Genomic DNA, 18628 nt, shown 5'->3' with positions numbered 1-18628 from the left:
GTGTGTGTGTGTGTGTGTGTGTGTGTGTGTCTGTGTCTGTGTGTGTCTGTTTTCTTGAAGGGAATATCAAGGGGAAGGCAGGGTGACAGCGAGGGGTAAATTGAGGAAGTGGGGATGGGGCTTTGTCACATGTTGTGATGCTGTGTCCAGGACAGCGTGTTGATGGGACTGGACGTCAGGCAGGGGACATCATGGCTGTGTCCCTAAGCCTGTATGGGCTGCAGGAGACTCTACTCATCTACTGTTTAATGACTGAACAACATTGCGCTGTGCGGTCGCCTTCTTTATAGACTACAGCATAGTGTGAGGTGCTAAACAACTGAAAAGTCTTTTTGTTCTGCGGTAATTGCTCGTTATTCTGCCCAGGGCCATGTTGCGCTTGGTTGTTTTTAAGCAAAATAAGAGTATTACAGTAACCCTCCTCCCACTTAACACAAGCCCACATAAACCCCATCTTAACACACTCCTTTTGTTTATCTCCGCTGCGGGTTGTTTTTTGTATTTATATTATATTATGTATTCATTTGGAGACATCATTTGTCACAAACATTACAATAAATGTCATAGTCATCCCTGAGCTTCTGCCCACACTCGGGTTACCAAACCACCACACTGTGTTAGCAAAAAAAACAAGAGCAGAGATACATCTGAGGATAAATCTGAGGAAAACCTCCATTTGCAGTGCCCATATCAAGGCGAGCATTAGCTCTGAGATAGCCTGTGCCTTCTGGTGTAGCCGCGCAGTGCATGAGAACATGTGTCTGCCTCCCCTGCAGATGGCCCTGTTAGAGGCTGATTGTGGCTGACAGCCTTCAAATCACAACGCCACCGTCCACATCCCACCGTGGCCTGCTGTAAATATTCTGTTTGGCTGTTCCCCAAGCCAAGGGCGTCTCAGAACCGTATTTCATGCAATATTTAATGTTTACGTTTGTTCGTGGGTGAAGCGGAGCTGTTCAATATTGTATTTTGGAACCGATTGAGTCCGTATTTGTTTGGTTCTCTTTGGCCTGTGAGACAGTGAGGATGTTTAAACTGATGAGACTGCCTGCCTCTGACTCTGGGTTCTGGGAGATGATCATTTTGCCGCCCTGGTACCACGTCCCACTGTACATATGTTATCCGTCCCACTGGGCTACGCGCCAATTTGCATATGTAAACATGCCACAGATGCAACCGCCTCAAATCCGCCCAGCTGTTGAGCAAAGTTGAGCTGAGCTAGCGTTTGTCAGTAAGATTTGTCGGCGTAGGTTTTAATATATACCCTCTGTCATCTGTTGTGGCTTTGGGCCACCCTGAATTGAAAAACAAGGAGGGCGGTTTGCAGCCGTGCTCCGCCATTAAAAGTCGACCCGTTGTAAACGGGTTGTCGTTAGCTGTTGTCTTCCAACAGCTAAAATGACAAGTAATGCTGCGCTGAATAATTGATCAGAAGCAGTGACGGCACAGATTGGTTGCTCCCGGATGGAACGGTCCAGAGTGGTGTAGTGGTAGTAATGCAGGCTGATGTGTTTTCAGATCACATGAGAGGCCCTGTCCTCCTGTCTGGCCTCCACGCTGAATGGCGGGCTGTGTTTAACACTGAAGTTGGTCCGGAGAAGGGCATCTTTATCCCTCCAGTTGGCCCAGGAGACAAAGGCTTTTTCTTTCAATTAGTCTTTGTATGTGGCTGTGTGGTTGTGTCAGTCGGTCCGTCTGTCTTTCTGTCTGTCCGCTGGTCCGTTAGATAAGTCTGGCCGTGTAAATGATTGCTTGACCCTGTTGGAGATCGCCACAGTGCAATCCACAGTTAAGTGGTGCCAATAGAACATAGAAAGAGGGGAGAGGGGTGGAGGGTGGTGGTGGTGGTGGTGGTGGTGGTGGGTTGGAGAAGGGAGTTGGAGAAGGAGGAGCACACACAGATTGAGGGAGTTCAATGAACAAATGGGGACATGGCCTAAAGTGCCATTGAACCCAAAATCGGTTTTTGATTCCAGCTGAATTAGGGGATTAATAACCCTTTAAGAGAGGCACACGGAGCCAGGGAAAAGGGTGACCCCAGTCAATTCTGAGGGATGGATGGGTTTCATTGTTAGTCTTGTGTTCTGTTGTAATAATGATTTTAATGACTGTGTGGAAGAATGCCCAGAAGAGGAGGAACAGAACAGAGTGGCTGACAGAGACTTCAGTGGGAAAACCTGGAATGATGGGATGAGAGAGAGAGAGAGAGAGAGAGAGAGAGAGAGAGAGAGAGAGAGAGAGAGAGAGAGAGAGAGAGAGAGAGAGAGAGAGAGAGAGAGAGAGAGAGAGAGAGAGAGAGAGAGAGAGAGAGAGAGAGAGAGAGAGAATGAATAAGACACCCACACACACTCACACACCAGGGGAACCTGACACGCAGGCGATTGGGTGCGCGGGGACCTACTCACACAGAGCAAGAGGTCTGTGTAGCTGGAAGGCAGGCAGTGAGCTGGGTCTGCTCCCCTGCCCTGCTCCACTGCTCCCCATGGCCATCTGTCTCATGGCTCTGCACTGGGGCGAAAGACAGAGAGAGAGAGAGAGAGAGCAGCACTCCTCTCCCCGGGTCAAACCACCTACCAACCCACGCCTGCCTGCCCTTCCAACGGTCCCTGGTCCCCCCCCCCCCCCCCGGTCCCCCTCGCCCCCACAAACACAGCGCGGTCTCTAGCTCCACCATGTGTCACTCCTCTGGGTTTGAGCTCCTACTCCTCCGCAGCACAGCTGTTTTAACTGTTCTCGGTTTTGTTTTTATGTCCTCCCACTTTTGCGTCACGTTCCTTTGTCCTCTGGGTTCTCGGCGTCCTTGGATTTTTGCGTTTGCTCTTCGTCTTTATCGAGATATTTTGTTTGCTATCTTTTGTAATCCCCCTCCCCTCGCGCGCGAGGACATGGATGACTCTGTTTACGGGAGTGGCGGAGAGAGCTCCTCAAAGCGCCCGTTGTGTTGTGTTGTGTGGTGGGAAGGAGAGAGTCCCGCTTTCGCGGCGCCAAAGTCTGACAGAGCGCCACAGTCGCATCTCGTTGGCTCGGTGCTCTGTTGATTAGTCAGAGGAATACGCTGTTCTTGCATAACGGTGTCAGTTCTGGCATGTCATAACCAACTGAATATGTATGTTTTAATCCTTGTCTTCTTTGTTTAATTACCCTCTGTGTCGGTTGAATAGGAGTGTGTGTGTTGTAGCGGATATATAAGCACAGTTCCGCCCGTCACGGTGACACCTTCATAACTGTGTGTGAAGTAGGGGAGGGGATGCTTCAGTCCTACCTAAACCTCCTGGGTTTAGGCATCAGGTGTGTGTGTGTGTGTGTGTGTGTGTGTGTGTGTATGTGTGTGTGCATGTGTGTGTGTGTGTGTGTGTGTGTGTGTGATGATAAGTGCGATCACACACACACACACACACACACTCACACACACACACACACACACACACACACACACACACACACACACACACACACACACACACACACACACGGCGGGTTCACCTAGTCATCCAAACACATACACGCCTACTTGATCTGAGGGAATAATCAGAGTTGGAGTACATTTCTGCTCATTGCTTATTCATAGCCATGTCTTTGTGTTTATGGCTTATTCATGGATCCACTTGTGATCTTTGTCTGTTTTAATGAATAACCGGGATAATTGTGTGTGCGTGTGTGTGTGCGTGTGTGTGTGCGTGTGTGTGTGTGTGTGTGTGTGTGTGTGTGTGTGTGTGTGTGTCATTTTTTGGAACCGCTTCGCCTGATTTCTCTGCTATTTCTCTGCTGGTAGGAAGAAGCTAGGCTAATGATCAGAAAAACACACAATCGTGTTTTGCAAGCTTCTAGTGAAAACACACCCATCCACAGAGCAAATGTTATACGGCGGGGGGTCTATATATTAACCGTTTGATTGATGGTTGCATCTTTCTATAGCTACATAATCTTGTTTTAGGTATGGCTGGAAGTGGGCAGAGCATTCAGTGTGTTTCTGTGTACACACTTTGACGTCAAACCAGTGCTGTAATACACTAGATGTGGTGTCTTTAAATAATCTCTAGTGTATGTCCAGCTCTTAACTACCATTTCCAAACATTTTGTTTGGTTTTGTTTTTTTGTTTATTTAAATGTGTAAAAGATAATTACAAGTATAGCACTTTGAGAGTGGTCCCAATGAAGGCACATTATCCCTTGAATGTATAATTATCATTATTATTATTGCTCATCCTGTGCCCTGTAATCCTCGCAGCACATTAACACCCCGAACACTCCACATTAACATATTTATTTATGCTTTAATTTATTTATCTCTCCGTCCTACTGACCCAGAACGGCCCGTCAAGCGTGGGGATTTCATTTTGTTGGGCTTTTTCCCTGGCTGACCCGGCTGGCTCTCGGTTCTGTGTCCCGGTTCTGACTTGGTTCTGTCTCTCGGTTCCGTCTCTTGGTTCTGTCTCTCGGTTCCGTCTCTCGGTTCCGTCTCAGTTCTGTCTCTTGGTTCCATCTCGGTTCCGTCTCTTGGTTCTCCCTCTCGGTTCTGTCTCACAGTTCTGCCTCTCTGTTCTGTCTCGGTTCTGTCTCGGTTCTGTCTCAGGGTTCCGTTTCACGGTGACCTCTCACGGGTCTGTCTCTCGGTTCTATCTCGGTTCTTTCTCACAGTTCCGTCTCACGGTTCTGTCTCGCTCCTGTCTCTCGGTTCTGTGACTCTCTCATGGTTCTGTCCCTTGGTTCTCCCTCATGGTTCCATCTCACGGTTCTGTGTCGGTTCTGTCTCTCGGTTCCGTCTCACAGTTGTGTCTCGGTTCCGTCTCACGGTTCTCTCTCGCTTCTCCCCCAGCGGACGGCTACGGGCCGGTGTTCGAGGAGCAGCCGGTGAACACCATCTACCCCGAGGAGTCCCCCGAGGCGCGGATCACCATGCACTGCCGGGCCCGGGCCAGCCCGTCCGCCACATACAGGTACCGGACCCCCCCCCAAACCCCCCCCCCCCCCTCCCCGTCTCGCCCCACAGCGAGCCCCTCCACCACATACAGGTAACGCCCCCCCCCCCTCCCCCCCTCTCGCCCCTGCAGCGAGCCTGTCCACCACATAGCGCGCACAAAATGTTTGTGCGCGCGCAAGCCGATCATTAAAGGTGCCATAGGCAACATCCAAGAGCTGTACCGAGAGAGAGAGCGCAAAAGCGTTAGGGAAGAATATCTTGTTTTTGTTAAATGTCCTCTCGCTCTCTGCCCCATCCCACCTTTCATTTCTCTGCCACTGAGAACTGTGGAGGGTCACGCACCTGTGATTTACAGGCAAGACGGATTCCCAGAACCAATCACGGAAGGTATGCCCTGATGGGTCAGAAGTGTGCTGGGAGCTGCTCTGAAATCTATAATGCTCTCCTGCAGAGGCCGGTGCAGTCACCTCAAAGCACTTTTCCTCACAGCACATTTCACTCAATAATTGCTGACGAATGCCTATGCCATTTATATTAATATTACACTTGAATAATAACGCTTAAATCGGACCCTACATCGCCTTAAGGAGCAGGTAGTGGTTAAGGAATCGTATTCAAGGATGCCTGCAGGTACACTTTGGCCTCTGAGAATCACCATCGACACTCTTGTTGACCTTGATGGACCGCCAAGGTGTAGATGGGTTTTTGGGGTGTGTGTTTGTGTGCTGTGTTTGCGTGCACCCAAGTGGAACCTATATGTTTGGTGAGATTCAAAGCCCCAACCCGTTTTTACACACAGTTAGCCCATATGCACTTTGCCCCGTTCACACTAGACTGAGTTCTGCCGTCAGGGACCCTGTGTGATTAAGAGCACTCAGGCGATGTATTAATAGACGTTAATGTTCATTAAACACACCTGAGCTACTGCGTCTGTTCATGTTGATCCATTTTTTATAATCCTCTGACGTTTGGCTCTCTCAATGTGTTTCGTCATTGATTCCAGGCGCTTTATCAAAATTGGTCGGGTTGAATCACGGCCTGAAAGTCTGTCAGAACGATCAATCGCAACCTCTGCAGCGCTCAACAGGGAATGGTCCTGGAAATGTGTGTGTGTGTGTGTGTGTGAGAAACTGAAAATGAAGCGAAGTGAGTCCATTTGAGGGTGAAATGAAAACATTCATCCATCTTGCCGGAGAGGGCATGAGACAGCATTGCAAGCAGCTTCAATCGACCTGTATCGGACAGAAATATGGTCGGTAAATTTGGGTAAACACATTCGTGAAATCATAAACACAAACACATTTTCCACAGGATTATAATTAGACTCAACCCAAATCAAATCCCATGTTCCTGTGGCAACACTAGTCCAGTGTGGATACGGGGTGGAGACAGGTTTCTGCCTCACTTTATCATCATTAAGGCACCTTCGCAGCCTACTTTGCCTGACTCATATTCATAGCACATTATGTAAGGTAGGTCTTCTGTCTTCTGCCTCCTAGCTACGAAAAGGCGGAAAAAGCCTAAATATCACATTCCAAGCCCGACCGAAACACAAACGTTAACCTAACCCAACAGGACATGGCACGGTGGCAACGCTCACAGACCTGCCAGTGGGTCCTCATTCCGCCTCTGTAAATTCGAAAGCATTTTGTGCCACTCCACTTCAATTTAGATGCAAATGTATGTAAATGAAGCTGACCCCTTGTCATTGGAATCGGTTACAGTGCCACCGAATTAAATTGCGGGTGGTGGGTGGGAGGGGGAAGTGACGTCTGATCATAGGCGGTGTGGAGCCTGTTGACAGGAGGCATTAGTCATGCCTATTCTGACCAGCGGTGTCGACACTTCTAAATGCGCTTTACCCCACCCCCCCCCCCCCCCCCGCCCCGCCCCCAAACCAAGATGAGATTAAGATTGGTTCCTTCTGGGCCTGTCATTGAGCATTCAAGGAAGATGTCTTTCCCTGGATTCCCTGGCAGTTTAGTTTGACACCCGATTGCTGAAAGGTGTTCAGAGTTGCGTGATGGCTGAGTGCTGATGAAAGTCCCAGCGCTCCGAGCTCATTCTTCATACAGGTGAAGAGAGGGCCCTTTGAAAATCAATCTTTTTTTTCTTTGTAGGTTAAATGTGTCGGAATGGCCTGATAGTCATACTAAAAGGGGTGATTATTTTACTGCTGGAACTTCTGATTTGCTGCCCAAGTACCCTTAGGCGAGACATTTCAAAAACTGGCACATTTCACGAGTTCCTCGCTGGAACTCCATAAAGAAATGTCTTCCAGAGAGAATCCAGCACTTCATTTAGAAGTGTACACCAGGGACTGCAAACACTTCACATTCACACTCCTGTCCATGCACAGAAATAGTTGTCACGACTGTCTCACTAGAAGACAGATGTATTGATTTTCATTGGATTTTTTCCTGTTTCCCGTAGATGGCTGCTGGATGGAGTGGACATCGATGTGGGGGCGGATGACCACTACAGCGTGGTGGGAGGTAACCTGGTCATCAGGAACCCCGCCCGGGACAAGCACCTGGGGAAGTACTCGTGCATCGCCACCAACGAGTACGGCACCGTCGTCAGTCAACAGGCCTCTGTGCAGTTTGGATGTGAGTGATCCGGTGGTTATCCCTCTCCCCCCTCCCTCTCTCTCCATCCCTCCCATCTTCACCATCCCTCTGTCTTCCCCTCCCTATCCCTCCCTTCTTCTTCCCCATCACTCTCCCTCCCTCCCTCTCTCTCCATCTTCCCCATCCCTCTCTCTCCCCCTCCCTCTATGTTCCCCATTCCTCTTCCCACATATTCCCCATCCCTCCCCTCTCTGCTCCATCCCTTGTCAGCTTCGTCCATCTCTACTTCCCTCCATCTTCTCCTCCAATCCTTCATCTTCCCCGTCCTCCTCCTTCCCTCCCTCCATCATCCTCTCACTCCATCTGTCTTCCCCTTCCTCCCTCCCTCCCTCACTCCTTCCTATGTCACCTCCTCTGCCCTCCCTCATTATTCCAAAACCCTCCCTGCCGCTGTCCTAACTCACCTCCGATCCATTCCTCCAGCTTCCCCTTCCTCCCTCCCTTTCTACCTCCTCATCTCCATCATGTTCTCTTGCATCATGCATGACTCTTATTTTCTTAAAGGGATTTGGCCCATATTGCTTCCACATCCTCCATGAATATTCACAGCGTTGGTAGCCATTGTGGAGATGTGGGGTAGTTTAGGATGCTTGTTTTGCACAGGGTCCAACTTCATAAAGCCTATGGTACATTATTTTGGCATGCAAGTGTTACGATCTTCAAGTCTAGGGGATAGAGGGGCTTAACATAAAGCTGACTCAGTACCGACACTGGGGTTTCATAATTTAACAAAGATTTGTTAAAAAAAAATGTTGATTATAGAAAATAGGGAGGAAGAATGAGGAAAATAATAAGACACAAGATAACAATAGTGTGGCTTGCTTTACAGACACACTAATAAGCATGAAGTAGGTCAGAGAAGCTACAAGACATCAGGGTGAGTCTGGGCCAAAATATGAACATAATTACCTTCTTTCTAATAGCTCAACCTTCCTAGCCCTAGCTCAACAAAAACAAGACACAAATGGAGCACCGAATGAAAGACCACTCAACCCTATGAGCTTCCAACAGAAATGACCTGAAACTGAAGTAAAACCAAAACAAAATAGGTGACCAATGGCCAACATGGCCATTGGTCACCTATTTTGTTAAGAAAGCTAAGCTCAGCTCACAGCCAGGCAAGTGAGAGAGCATAAGAGACCACACAGGTGGGACTGATGAGGCGTCTTAGCAGGCAGCTTGGCTGAAAACAGACTCCAGAACAGCCATGTTTGTAGTTCTACAAATACAGGACAGGGAGAGGTAAACAAACAGAAGAAAACCAAAACTCATTAAATGCATAGGAATTCAATATTCAATTCACAGAACCTAGGTGATGGAGATGTGAATGTGTGGATAATGCTGAATTCTGATTGGCTGCACACTAACTTTATTTGATTCCCATCGTTTTCTCTCTCTGTGTTTATGTTGTCTCTGTCTCTCTCAATCTTGCTCTATCTCTCTCTCTCTCTCTCTCTCTGTCTCTCTCAATCTTTCTCTCTCTATCTCTGTGTCTCTCTCGGTCTCCCTCTCTGTCTCTCACTCTCTCTTTCTCTTTATATTTCTCTCTCTGTGTGTCTCTCTCTCTATGTCTCTATCTCTATCTTTCTCTCCCAGATCTGGATTTCTTCTCCTCAGAGGAGAGAGAGGCGGTGTATGTGAAGGAGGGACAGGGAGCTGTTCTGCTGTGTGCTCCACCACCTCACTTTCCAGGTACGGGTCATTGAACTGCACTCTGCTGGCTTCCTTGTGTGTTTCCAGGCATTGAGAAGCCCCCCCCCCTGTGATAAAAGCCAATCAAACCATGCCCTCTACTGGCTCAACACTGAACTGCCCCATGGAAAGGACAAAAACAGTTACATAACTATATATACATCAAACATTTATGTGTCTGCTTCTCAATTTGTAATTTCCCTGAGATGTGTTCTTCTAAAGCATGGGAGAGGAATAATTTTTCATGTCAATTTTTCATGTATCTTGATATTATATATATATTTTACTGTATTTAAATATTGATATTTAGGAAATAATAATCCACAGCAGAATACTAGTTTGGGTTTCATATATCAGAAAAAAACGTATCTATCCAGCGTAAGTGGTATCCCAATACACAGTAGCAGAGCTGTAGCAATCCACTCTGGACTCTGTATTATTAAATTAGGGATACTACACACACACAGTATAACTTATATATTTTACTACTTATATATAATACAATACTTATAATATAATATATATAATATAATAAAATACTTATATATTTTATACCCTTCAGAGAGCAGATCCATGACATAAAATCCCCCAAACTGAAACCATGGTTACATTTTGCTGGTATTTCTCGGCGTTGAGCTCATCCACCTACGAATACCCTCTGGATATTTTCTTTAAGACCATCTGTATTATTTAAAAGGTCACGTCTCTGAATAACCCACAACTGGCTCTGAATGCCGAATGGAGAAAGTGAAAAAACTCTCATTCCCATGCATTAAAAAATGATCCAAAAAAGAAACCGAGTTCATGCGTCAGTCCTCCTGAGCCTCCTACTCTTGGCCCCGCTCGCTGCGATTGACAGCTTCCCATCGTTTGTCTCCCCCCCCCCCCCCCCCCCTTCCCCTCCCCCCCCTCTCAGCCGAGCTGTCGTTCCGATGGATGCTGAACGAGTTCCCCTTCTTCATCCCGCTGGACAAGCGGCGCTTCGTGTCCCAGACCACGGGCAACCTGTACATCTCCAAGGTGGACCGCTCGGACACGGGCAACTACTCCTGCTTCGTGTCCAGCCCCTCCATCTCCAAGAGCGTCTTCTCCAAGTTCATCCCCCTGGTGCCTCTGGCCGAGCGTAAGGGGGCCTCTTTTCACTTGGCTTCTGCATGGGATTTCTTGGCTTACTCCACAGAACAGACCGTTATGAGATGCACTTTGAACACGCTAGTCAACCCACTCCCTCTCCCCACCCTGATCTCTTTGTGTGGTTTTGTTTAGATATTTACCAGAGCCGAATGGTGTTTGTGTGTTCGCCTCGACACTAAGTCTTACTGTGGGTCAATTGTGGCTTGCGGTGACACTATTATGAGTGATTGAATAGATGAAAGCTCCTCAACTTCTAATTGAGTCCTCTACAAGACAACAGGGACGGCGAATCAATTAGGGTTATGACGGATATATTGACTATGTCCCTTTCAGTATCAGCCATAGATTGGATTACGATCATGGGTTTGAGTGGGAAGTGGTTTAGCCAATGTTGTGGTGGCTGATCCGATGTATTGGATGAGTTTACTGGAAACATAATGACATGGAAACAGTCTACTTTGACTTTGACAAAAACTTACACTTACATAAAACAAACATTGTTCCCCATTCCCATGTTCGTCATCAAAACCAGTGGTTTGAACGGACAGACTACCAATTAATCAATTACAAGTTGTAGGTTTGTTTTCTTAGAATAATAATATAATAACATGTCTATGGACGGCTTTAGCAGAATAAACCCAATAGGACAGATTGGTCACAATAATTGCAGGTTATAGTTTGTATCTTTTGTATTTGCCTCACTGGTTTTCAAATCAAAAATATAGGTTTCTGTCCACAGAAACCATAAATGATATCCTCTATTCATTTAAAACAACAGGCTTGTGCATTTGATCTGTTTATATAGTTCCAGTCACATAATAACATATAGAAAATTCATCCTTGTTAAAGTTTTAACAAAAACTCACTTTGGAAATGTTAAGGAACTCTGAACGGAGAGGATTGTGGTTGAAACGTAATAAGACCTGAACACAGCAAAGCTCAAGTTTACAGCGGAATCAGAAGCTGAGCTCTTCCTGCGTCCTTGTCTTCGCACCGGAGACACATTGAGTCCCACGCGTAAGGTGTCAAGAACGGAGGCGGAATAAATCGACCCCGCTCCGGATAAAAGGGCTCCACGCCCCGAGGCGCGCTCCAGCTCAGCCCGCGGTGTGGAAGTGATCAGTGACTGGTGATCAGCATGATGAAAGCGGATGTGCTTGACACTTTGGTTCTGCTGTGGTCCGGCAGTCAGGATGTCTAAAATACCTGTGAGTGACTAAAACGACTCAAAAGTGGAGGGACACAAAGATGCTACGCAAAATGAAAAGAAGAAGCAAGTAAAAAAAAAACAATTCCTAGTGTTTGATGATTGGAGATCAGGAGACAGTTGGACCTGTTGACAGTTCCAACAGTTCCAAGTTCTAGTCCTATAGGGAGGCCGACTTTCCATAGTTCAATTGATGTTTATGTCCCATATATATAGATATAAAAGATAATATGATATACTTGTTATTGCCGTAATTACCTTCATTGATTTAATTGCTTGTATCAACACCTTAATGTACCCCATAGTGAACCATACGTTTTGCACTGAGGCCACAGGGATAAGATAATATGGTTATAATATAGTAATACTATAACTATAATATAGTTTTCCCCCCACACTTTCGGACTTGATCCCGGTTTGATAGCTCATAACCAAGATAGAGTTGAAACTTATTCTATGGTGACCATTTACCCCCCTTTGCCGCAGAGGGAACCAAATCCTATTCCGGTGGTAAGCTAAGCTTTCAGGGACACTGCCTCGCAAAATAACCTTTGAGGATTCTAATTAAACAGTCTGTTGTTTGGGTGAAGAAAACAGGACACAGCTGTTTCCATGCTGTTATCTGGGAGCTAACCAAATATTCTATGACTTTTGATTTTGTTTTGTTATGTTTTGTTTTATTGAGGAGCCCGCCAAGCAGTGCACACCACCTGTTGCAAGAATTCCCTAAATCAGTTTCACCGGGGGTACAATGCATGGATGCATGGATCAATTCACAGTCAAATAGTCGATTGATAATCTGACCTAATGTGCAGTAAAACACATGGTCGTTCTGTAGAATCACATCGTCAGGCAAGGAAAGGGTCATCTCACCAGCGAGAATTACAGGCATTGTAGTGGAGTCAGTGATGGAGCATGACGGGCATCAGAACAGAGTTTCTCTGGTACACTCGAGTTCTTTATGCACTGCAGTGTACACTCACCAGCACACTAGGCAGGAGAGCTAGCCCCTGGCTAAACGCATCTCTGCAGTGCCGTTGTGTGATCGTGGGAGTGAACCGTGTCTCTGCAGGCGTGCGTGTCCATCTATATTCGGCTCCTTCCCGTGTGCGTCGTGTCTCTGGTTGTGTTTTTCTGCAGCAGTGTGGAAACATTTCTCATAAAGCGTGACCCCAGCGCAGACACGCGCTCTCTCGATAAACTAAGCGTGGCATCGTTAAAAGCGTTGCCCATTTCTTCTTGTTATGTCACTATAATCAGTGGTCCCTGTCTATCCGATTCTAAATTGGTCTCATGCCGTGTTAATTTCAACCCACCCGCACCTGGGATCCAAAGTATAGCGTGACCCTCACTCTGCCACCACCACTGGCTGCCCTCAGCACTCCAGGTGAGTCACCTCGCATCTGTTCACGGCTGTTTTGCGCTCTCTTCCAGGTCCAATCAGAAAGTACCCCGCCGACATCAAAGTGAAGTTCCCAGACACCACGGCCCTGCTGGGACAGAACATCACCTTGGAGTGCTTTGCGTTGGGGAAGTACGTACAGCTGTCAGGGCTGGGGATGAGTAGGTCTGAGCTCACGCCGACGCCCTTGGACTCCGTATTGAGTCATTTGGCAGAAACTTCAATCTGAAGAGATGAACAGGGGATTTGCCGGGCTACATGTTATTCTTGAGCAGGTAGAGGCTCTGGCGTCTAACCCAGGTGTTGGAGATCGAACCGAGAACATTTCTGCCAAGGAGCACCCTAACCACCTGCAGTCTATCCTGGCCCAGTAACAGAACTAAGGAACTTTCATCATGAATGCGTCAGACAGGGGATCCAGTTACCAAAGATTCACACGAGAGCACCCTACTGCCATGCACACACACACACATTCACAGGAGTTAACGATGAAAGTGTGGGGGGGGGGGGGGGGGGTGGGGGGAGAGGAAGGCTGTTGGATTAGAGAGGAAGCTGTGACGAGTCAGTGATGACACAGGCTTATCTCCCCCCTCCCCTCTCCCCTCTCCCCTCTCCCCCCTCCCCCCTCCCCTCTCAGTCCCATTCCAGAAATCCGCTGGAAGAAGGAGAACGGTGACCTGCCCCCGAACCACGAGGTGAGCATGGCGGGGGCCCACCTCCACCTGTTCAACGTGCAGTTTGAGGACGCCGGGAGCTACACCTGTGAGGCCCGCAACTCCAAGGGGAAGGACCACCACACCGCCCGCATCTCCGTGGAAGGTGGGGTGGAGTTGTTCCAATTCTGCTGCTGTGATTTCCGGGCTCACTTGTTAATCGCTTTGGATGAAGGCGAGGTGTAAAATGCGTGTTTGTGTGTGGGCGGTTGTGTGCACATGTGTGCTTGCGTGTGTGTGTGTGTGTGTGTCGAGGAAATGTTACGTTTGTAGACTTTTCACTTTTCAAGTTCACCAGCCAATTAAAGACCATTTTTCTCATTGTTTAACCTCTGCAGGATATTTACTTGATTTAATTGTAATTTCCAATGATCTGTAGCCTTGCATCGCAAGATCAGATATCGTTCAGTCATCACTTGAAATGCTGTTTGTTTTTCCACACACACGTTCACACACACACACACACACACACACACACACACACACACACACACACACACACACACACACACACACACACACACACACACACGCACTCAAACTCACACAATTTTCAACACTCACACTCAAACTGATTCACAAACTCGCACATTCACACTCCCACACACACACACACACACACACACACACACACACACACACACACACACACACACACACACACACACACACACACACACACACACACACACACTGTCTAGCAGCCTTGCTGTGCTGTGTGTTGCAGCGTTCCCTGAGTGGCAGGAGCACATCAACAGCACAGAGAGGGACATCAACAGCGACTACACCATGTCCTGCGTGGCGAGCGGTAAACCCCGGCCTCACGTCCGCTGGCTGAAGAACGGCCATCCGGTCAGTTCCTAACCCTAACCCTAACCCTAACCCTCATATCACAGGATCCTCTCGTCTGCATAAAAAAATTCTCGTGTTTATGGTATAGCAGTTATTAGCTGTAATAACAAATCAAATGAAATGTATATATACATGAAATTAAATACATGAAAGCGAGCCAAGAGTAAAACACTTGATTAGAATAACGAATACAGAAAAATGAGTCAAGTAAAATAAACGTCTTAGATACAAATGATACCCATATACTGCATTGCATCGCTTTATCCCATTGTCCCTCTTCTTCTTCTCTGGTAAAAACAATTCCATGAGAAAGACATGTTCATTAGTCTATTGTCCCTCTTTTTCTTCTGCATTTAAAACAATTAGATAAAAAAGACATGGAGTTCATTATTCTACTGTCCTTCTTCTGTGTTAAAAAACAGTTCCATTAGAAAAACGTGGAGTTCATTATTCTGTTGTCGCTCTTCTTCCTGTGTGTTAAAAAGTGTTCCACAAGAAAGACGTGGAATTCATTATTCTATTGTCCTTCTTCTTCTGTGTTAAACACAGTTCCGTGAGACAGAGTTATTTAATTAATCTATTGTCGCCCTTCTTCTTCTTCATCTCTTATTTAAAACGGCTCCACAAGGAAAAGCATTGGAGTTCATTAGTCTATCGGTCGCTCTTCTTCTTGTGTGTTAAAACCAGTTCCATTAGAAAGACATTGATTATTCTATTGTCCCTCTTCTTCTTCTTCTTCTCCTCCTGCGTTTTTTTTTAAAACAGTTCCACAAGAAAGGCATGGAGTTCAGTGGGCTGACGGTGCAGGACTCGGGCATGTACCAGTGCATCGCTGACAACCACCACGGCGTGCTGTACGCCAACGCGGAGCTGCGGGTGATTGGTGAGTCAGCTGCTCTCTCTCTCTGCCCAGACCTCGGCCAAACGCCTCCTGCTGTGAGATGAACTGCCCCTAAATCATTGAAACGGCCGCAGTAAAAGTTGATATTTATATCAAAAAAAAGAATGAAGCTAGAAAAACGATGCAGATGTTCCGAAAGTCATCTCGTATAACAGCGTTTATCTCTCCTGTAAATCTGATATCTACACTGAAATACATACACATATACACGCTGCACATACACACATACTGTACATACAGTACATACATGCTGCACATAAATACATCCAGACATATTCGGTGAGCACTGCAGTACATTTTTATGTGTATCGTGCACACATGCACTACAAGGCCTCTGCATGCTACAGAGTATGGTGATGGATGTATCTCTTGCTTGCCTTCTCCCAGTGTGCGCGCCGACGTTTGACCTCAGCCCGGTGAAGACTGTGCTGGCGGCCAAGAGCAGCCGGGCGCTGATCGAGTGCCGTCCGAAGGCGGCCCCAAAGCCCACCCTGCTCTGGAGCAAAGGCACCGAGCTGCTGTCTAACTCCACCAGGTGGGCCGTTAACGAGAAAGCGCCCGTTTAGCTTGGTGACTCTGGGCAATGCGCAGGAATAATGATCGTGTTTATGGTATAGCAGTAAGTATTTGTATGGGAATCGGGGTGATGCCACCCTGTCCATCTGTTCTGTGGATTGGAACTTTATATTTTTATTGTGTGTGTGTGTGTGTGTGTGTGTGTGTGTGTGTGTGTGTGTGTGTGTGTGTGTGTGTGTGTGTGTGTTTGTTGTATTTGAAAATTGACAATCAATACAAATACTTTTTATCCATGACGGCTGATGAAAGCTTTGGCCTTTTTTGGTTCCATTTAAGAGCTAGCCTTTAAAGGTTAAAGTAGCAGTAACATTTGCGGAAAATCACACCATTCATAAAATCTCAACAACATCAGCTCATACATTCATGGCACACTGTGCTTTACACAGTGTTGTCTTTAACCAAAACAATACTTCAGGGTGACCGAGCTGTTCTGAAAACCAGATCAATCGTCAGTCGAACCCACAGTGGAGTGTCTGTGGCGGAGACTGTATTAAAGGTCTGGGGGTTTTGTCAATGGTTACTGAAAACCCCTGGACTGCTTGTGGTGTCGACACCACAGCAAATATCCACGTGAAGATTGAAGCGCATGGAAACCGTTCGTCAAAACCCAGACCAACTTAAGTCATCCTTCAGCAAAATGTCCAGCCAGAACCTTCTCCTGAATACGTTGAATTTGCAGCAAATCAGTGATTGGAGTGCTGTGTCCTGAGTTGAAGTGCCGTCTGGAGGTCATTCCGTCACACAGGCTCAAGGGTGTTTGTTCTTACTGACGATTCCAAGCATAGAAACACACGGACATGCCAAGTACGGGCTTGGACACACACACAAACACACGCAGGCACACACACACACACACACACACACACACACACACACCACCACACACATATGTGTGCACACCTATATACACACACACTTACCAATCACTCACTCTCTCACTCTGACATGCCAAGCACTGGCTTGGACACACACACACACACACACACACACACGCACACACAGACACACACACACACACACACACACACTTACCAATCACTCACTCACTCACTCACTGACTGACTGACTGACTCATACACATGCACACACACACATACCAACACACAAGAGCTCCAGAGATACTTTCAGAGAGAAGGGGGCTCAGGCAGAATAATTACCATGCAACATTTGGCCCCCTACTGCTCTGAGGGGCCGCTGTCTGTCTGGGAGAGACCCTGGCAGAGCTCATCACCGCGTGTGTTTGTCGCCTGATCAGAATAACCAAATAGATGGTAATGAAGCAGACACGACTGGCTGTGATCTGTGGTTTAACTCATGGTTTGTTAATGCTAATTAGTTTGAAGCTACTAATGGAAAGTTACTAATGTTTTGCACCGGTGCCGTGCTTTTGGAGAGAGGCGTTAAACGGCACTCTCACACCCCGCTTCTGTGATCCTCACGGCCCTCACACGTTAGACGTTTGACCTTATCACTGTGGGCTGAATGGATCATACGGTGGAATGCTCCTTCTCTTTGCGTGTGTACTGGGTGTGTTGGCGTGTGTAATGATTGTGGTTCTCCGGTCCCCAGGTTGAGGATCTGGGAGGACGGGACCCTGGAGATACTGAACGTGTCGCAGGACGACGAGGGGAGTTACACCTGCTTCGCGGAGAACGACCAGGGCAAGGACAACAGCACGGGGTCCCTCACTGTCACAGGTCAGACGTCAGTCAAAGCCAATCAGCCGTTTAATGCTTTGTTGGTGCGATGGGCTTCTGCTACTGAAGCTTGGTTTGGCAATTCGGAGAAGCACGCCAGAGTAGGCCAGATTTTGACGTATTCAACTGAAAGAATCAGGTCCCATCCTTCAGGCGTTCCTCCAAAGCAACTCCCCTGAATCGCAAGACCAGCTCGCTGGATAATATGTCTGGCTAATCTTGTGGGAGACTCCACTCGTGCACAATGAGTGCATGGGACAGAGTGCGTGCAGGTAGCCGGGTAGATAGAGACAGGTAGGAAATGCAATCATTCGATTCGTTCAGAATGAAATGATTTCACAGGCTTATCGCAGCCCGTCGACAGTAACATAGATACCAGATTTTTTTTTCAATTCTCTGTCGGAGCACTCGAGATATTGATTGCTGTCGGGATGTGAAGAGACTTCGAGGACGACAAAAAAAAAAAGCCTCTAAAAAAAATTGCCTACCCTAGATTAAGATTAAGTCTGATTCGTACATTTGACTCATCCATTTTATGCTGACAATAACATATATTGTTATATTTAGTTTTGTTTTTTTTGTCGCTCCATTTTGTTATTATTTATTTGTTACTTATGTTATTACTTTGTTTTCTTCTGATTCAGGCCAGATCGAGAATGCACTAGCAGCAAATAAAATGTGACTTCTCTGCTATTGCTAACACAGCTAACAGATGACTATGTTCGCTTCCTGCTACCGCTTTAGTGCCAAGTGTGAGCTAGTGGCGTTTGCTTAGCTTCCCATGTCAACGCCTGCGTCGCCATGGCGTCCCGACCTTCAACCGTCCACGATAGCCGAGTTATGGGAGCAGTGTCATTGTCTGAACAGGGTTACCATCAATGGACAAAGTCAACCATTTGGGCC

General features: G+C 47.1%; 1 protein-coding gene across 2 annotated transcripts in view; it reads left to right on the top strand.

Annotated features, from left to right (window-relative positions):
• cntn1a (contactin 1a) overlaps nucleotides 1–18628 on the top strand; it is a 68074-nt gene that overhangs the window by 36205 nt on the left and 13241 nt on the right. For both annotated transcript variants that reach the window (XM_084476771.1, XM_084476772.1), the window contains exons 4-13: nucleotides 4817–4937; nucleotides 7355–7530; nucleotides 9148–9243; nucleotides 10160–10366; nucleotides 13019–13118; nucleotides 13624–13805; nucleotides 14427–14551; nucleotides 15317–15434; nucleotides 15840–15987; nucleotides 17598–17725. In XM_084476771.1, the coding sequence (XP_084332897.1) occupies nucleotides 4817–4937; nucleotides 7355–7530; nucleotides 9148–9243; nucleotides 10160–10366; nucleotides 13019–13118; nucleotides 13624–13805; nucleotides 14427–14551; nucleotides 15317–15434; nucleotides 15840–15987; nucleotides 17598–17725 (1401 nt within the window). The remainder of the gene's footprint in view (nucleotides 1–4816; nucleotides 4938–7354; nucleotides 7531–9147; nucleotides 9244–10159; nucleotides 10367–13018; nucleotides 13119–13623; nucleotides 13806–14426; nucleotides 14552–15316; nucleotides 15435–15839; nucleotides 15988–17597; nucleotides 17726–18628) is intronic.

Source organism: Micromesistius poutassou (genome assembly GCF_964030765.1).
Source record: "Micromesistius poutassou genome assembly, chromosome: 13".
NCBI classification, from domain to species: domain Eukaryota; kingdom Metazoa; phylum Chordata; class Actinopteri; order Gadiformes; family Gadidae; genus Micromesistius; species Micromesistius poutassou.
This window is presented reverse-complemented; position numbering and strand designations above follow the sequence as displayed.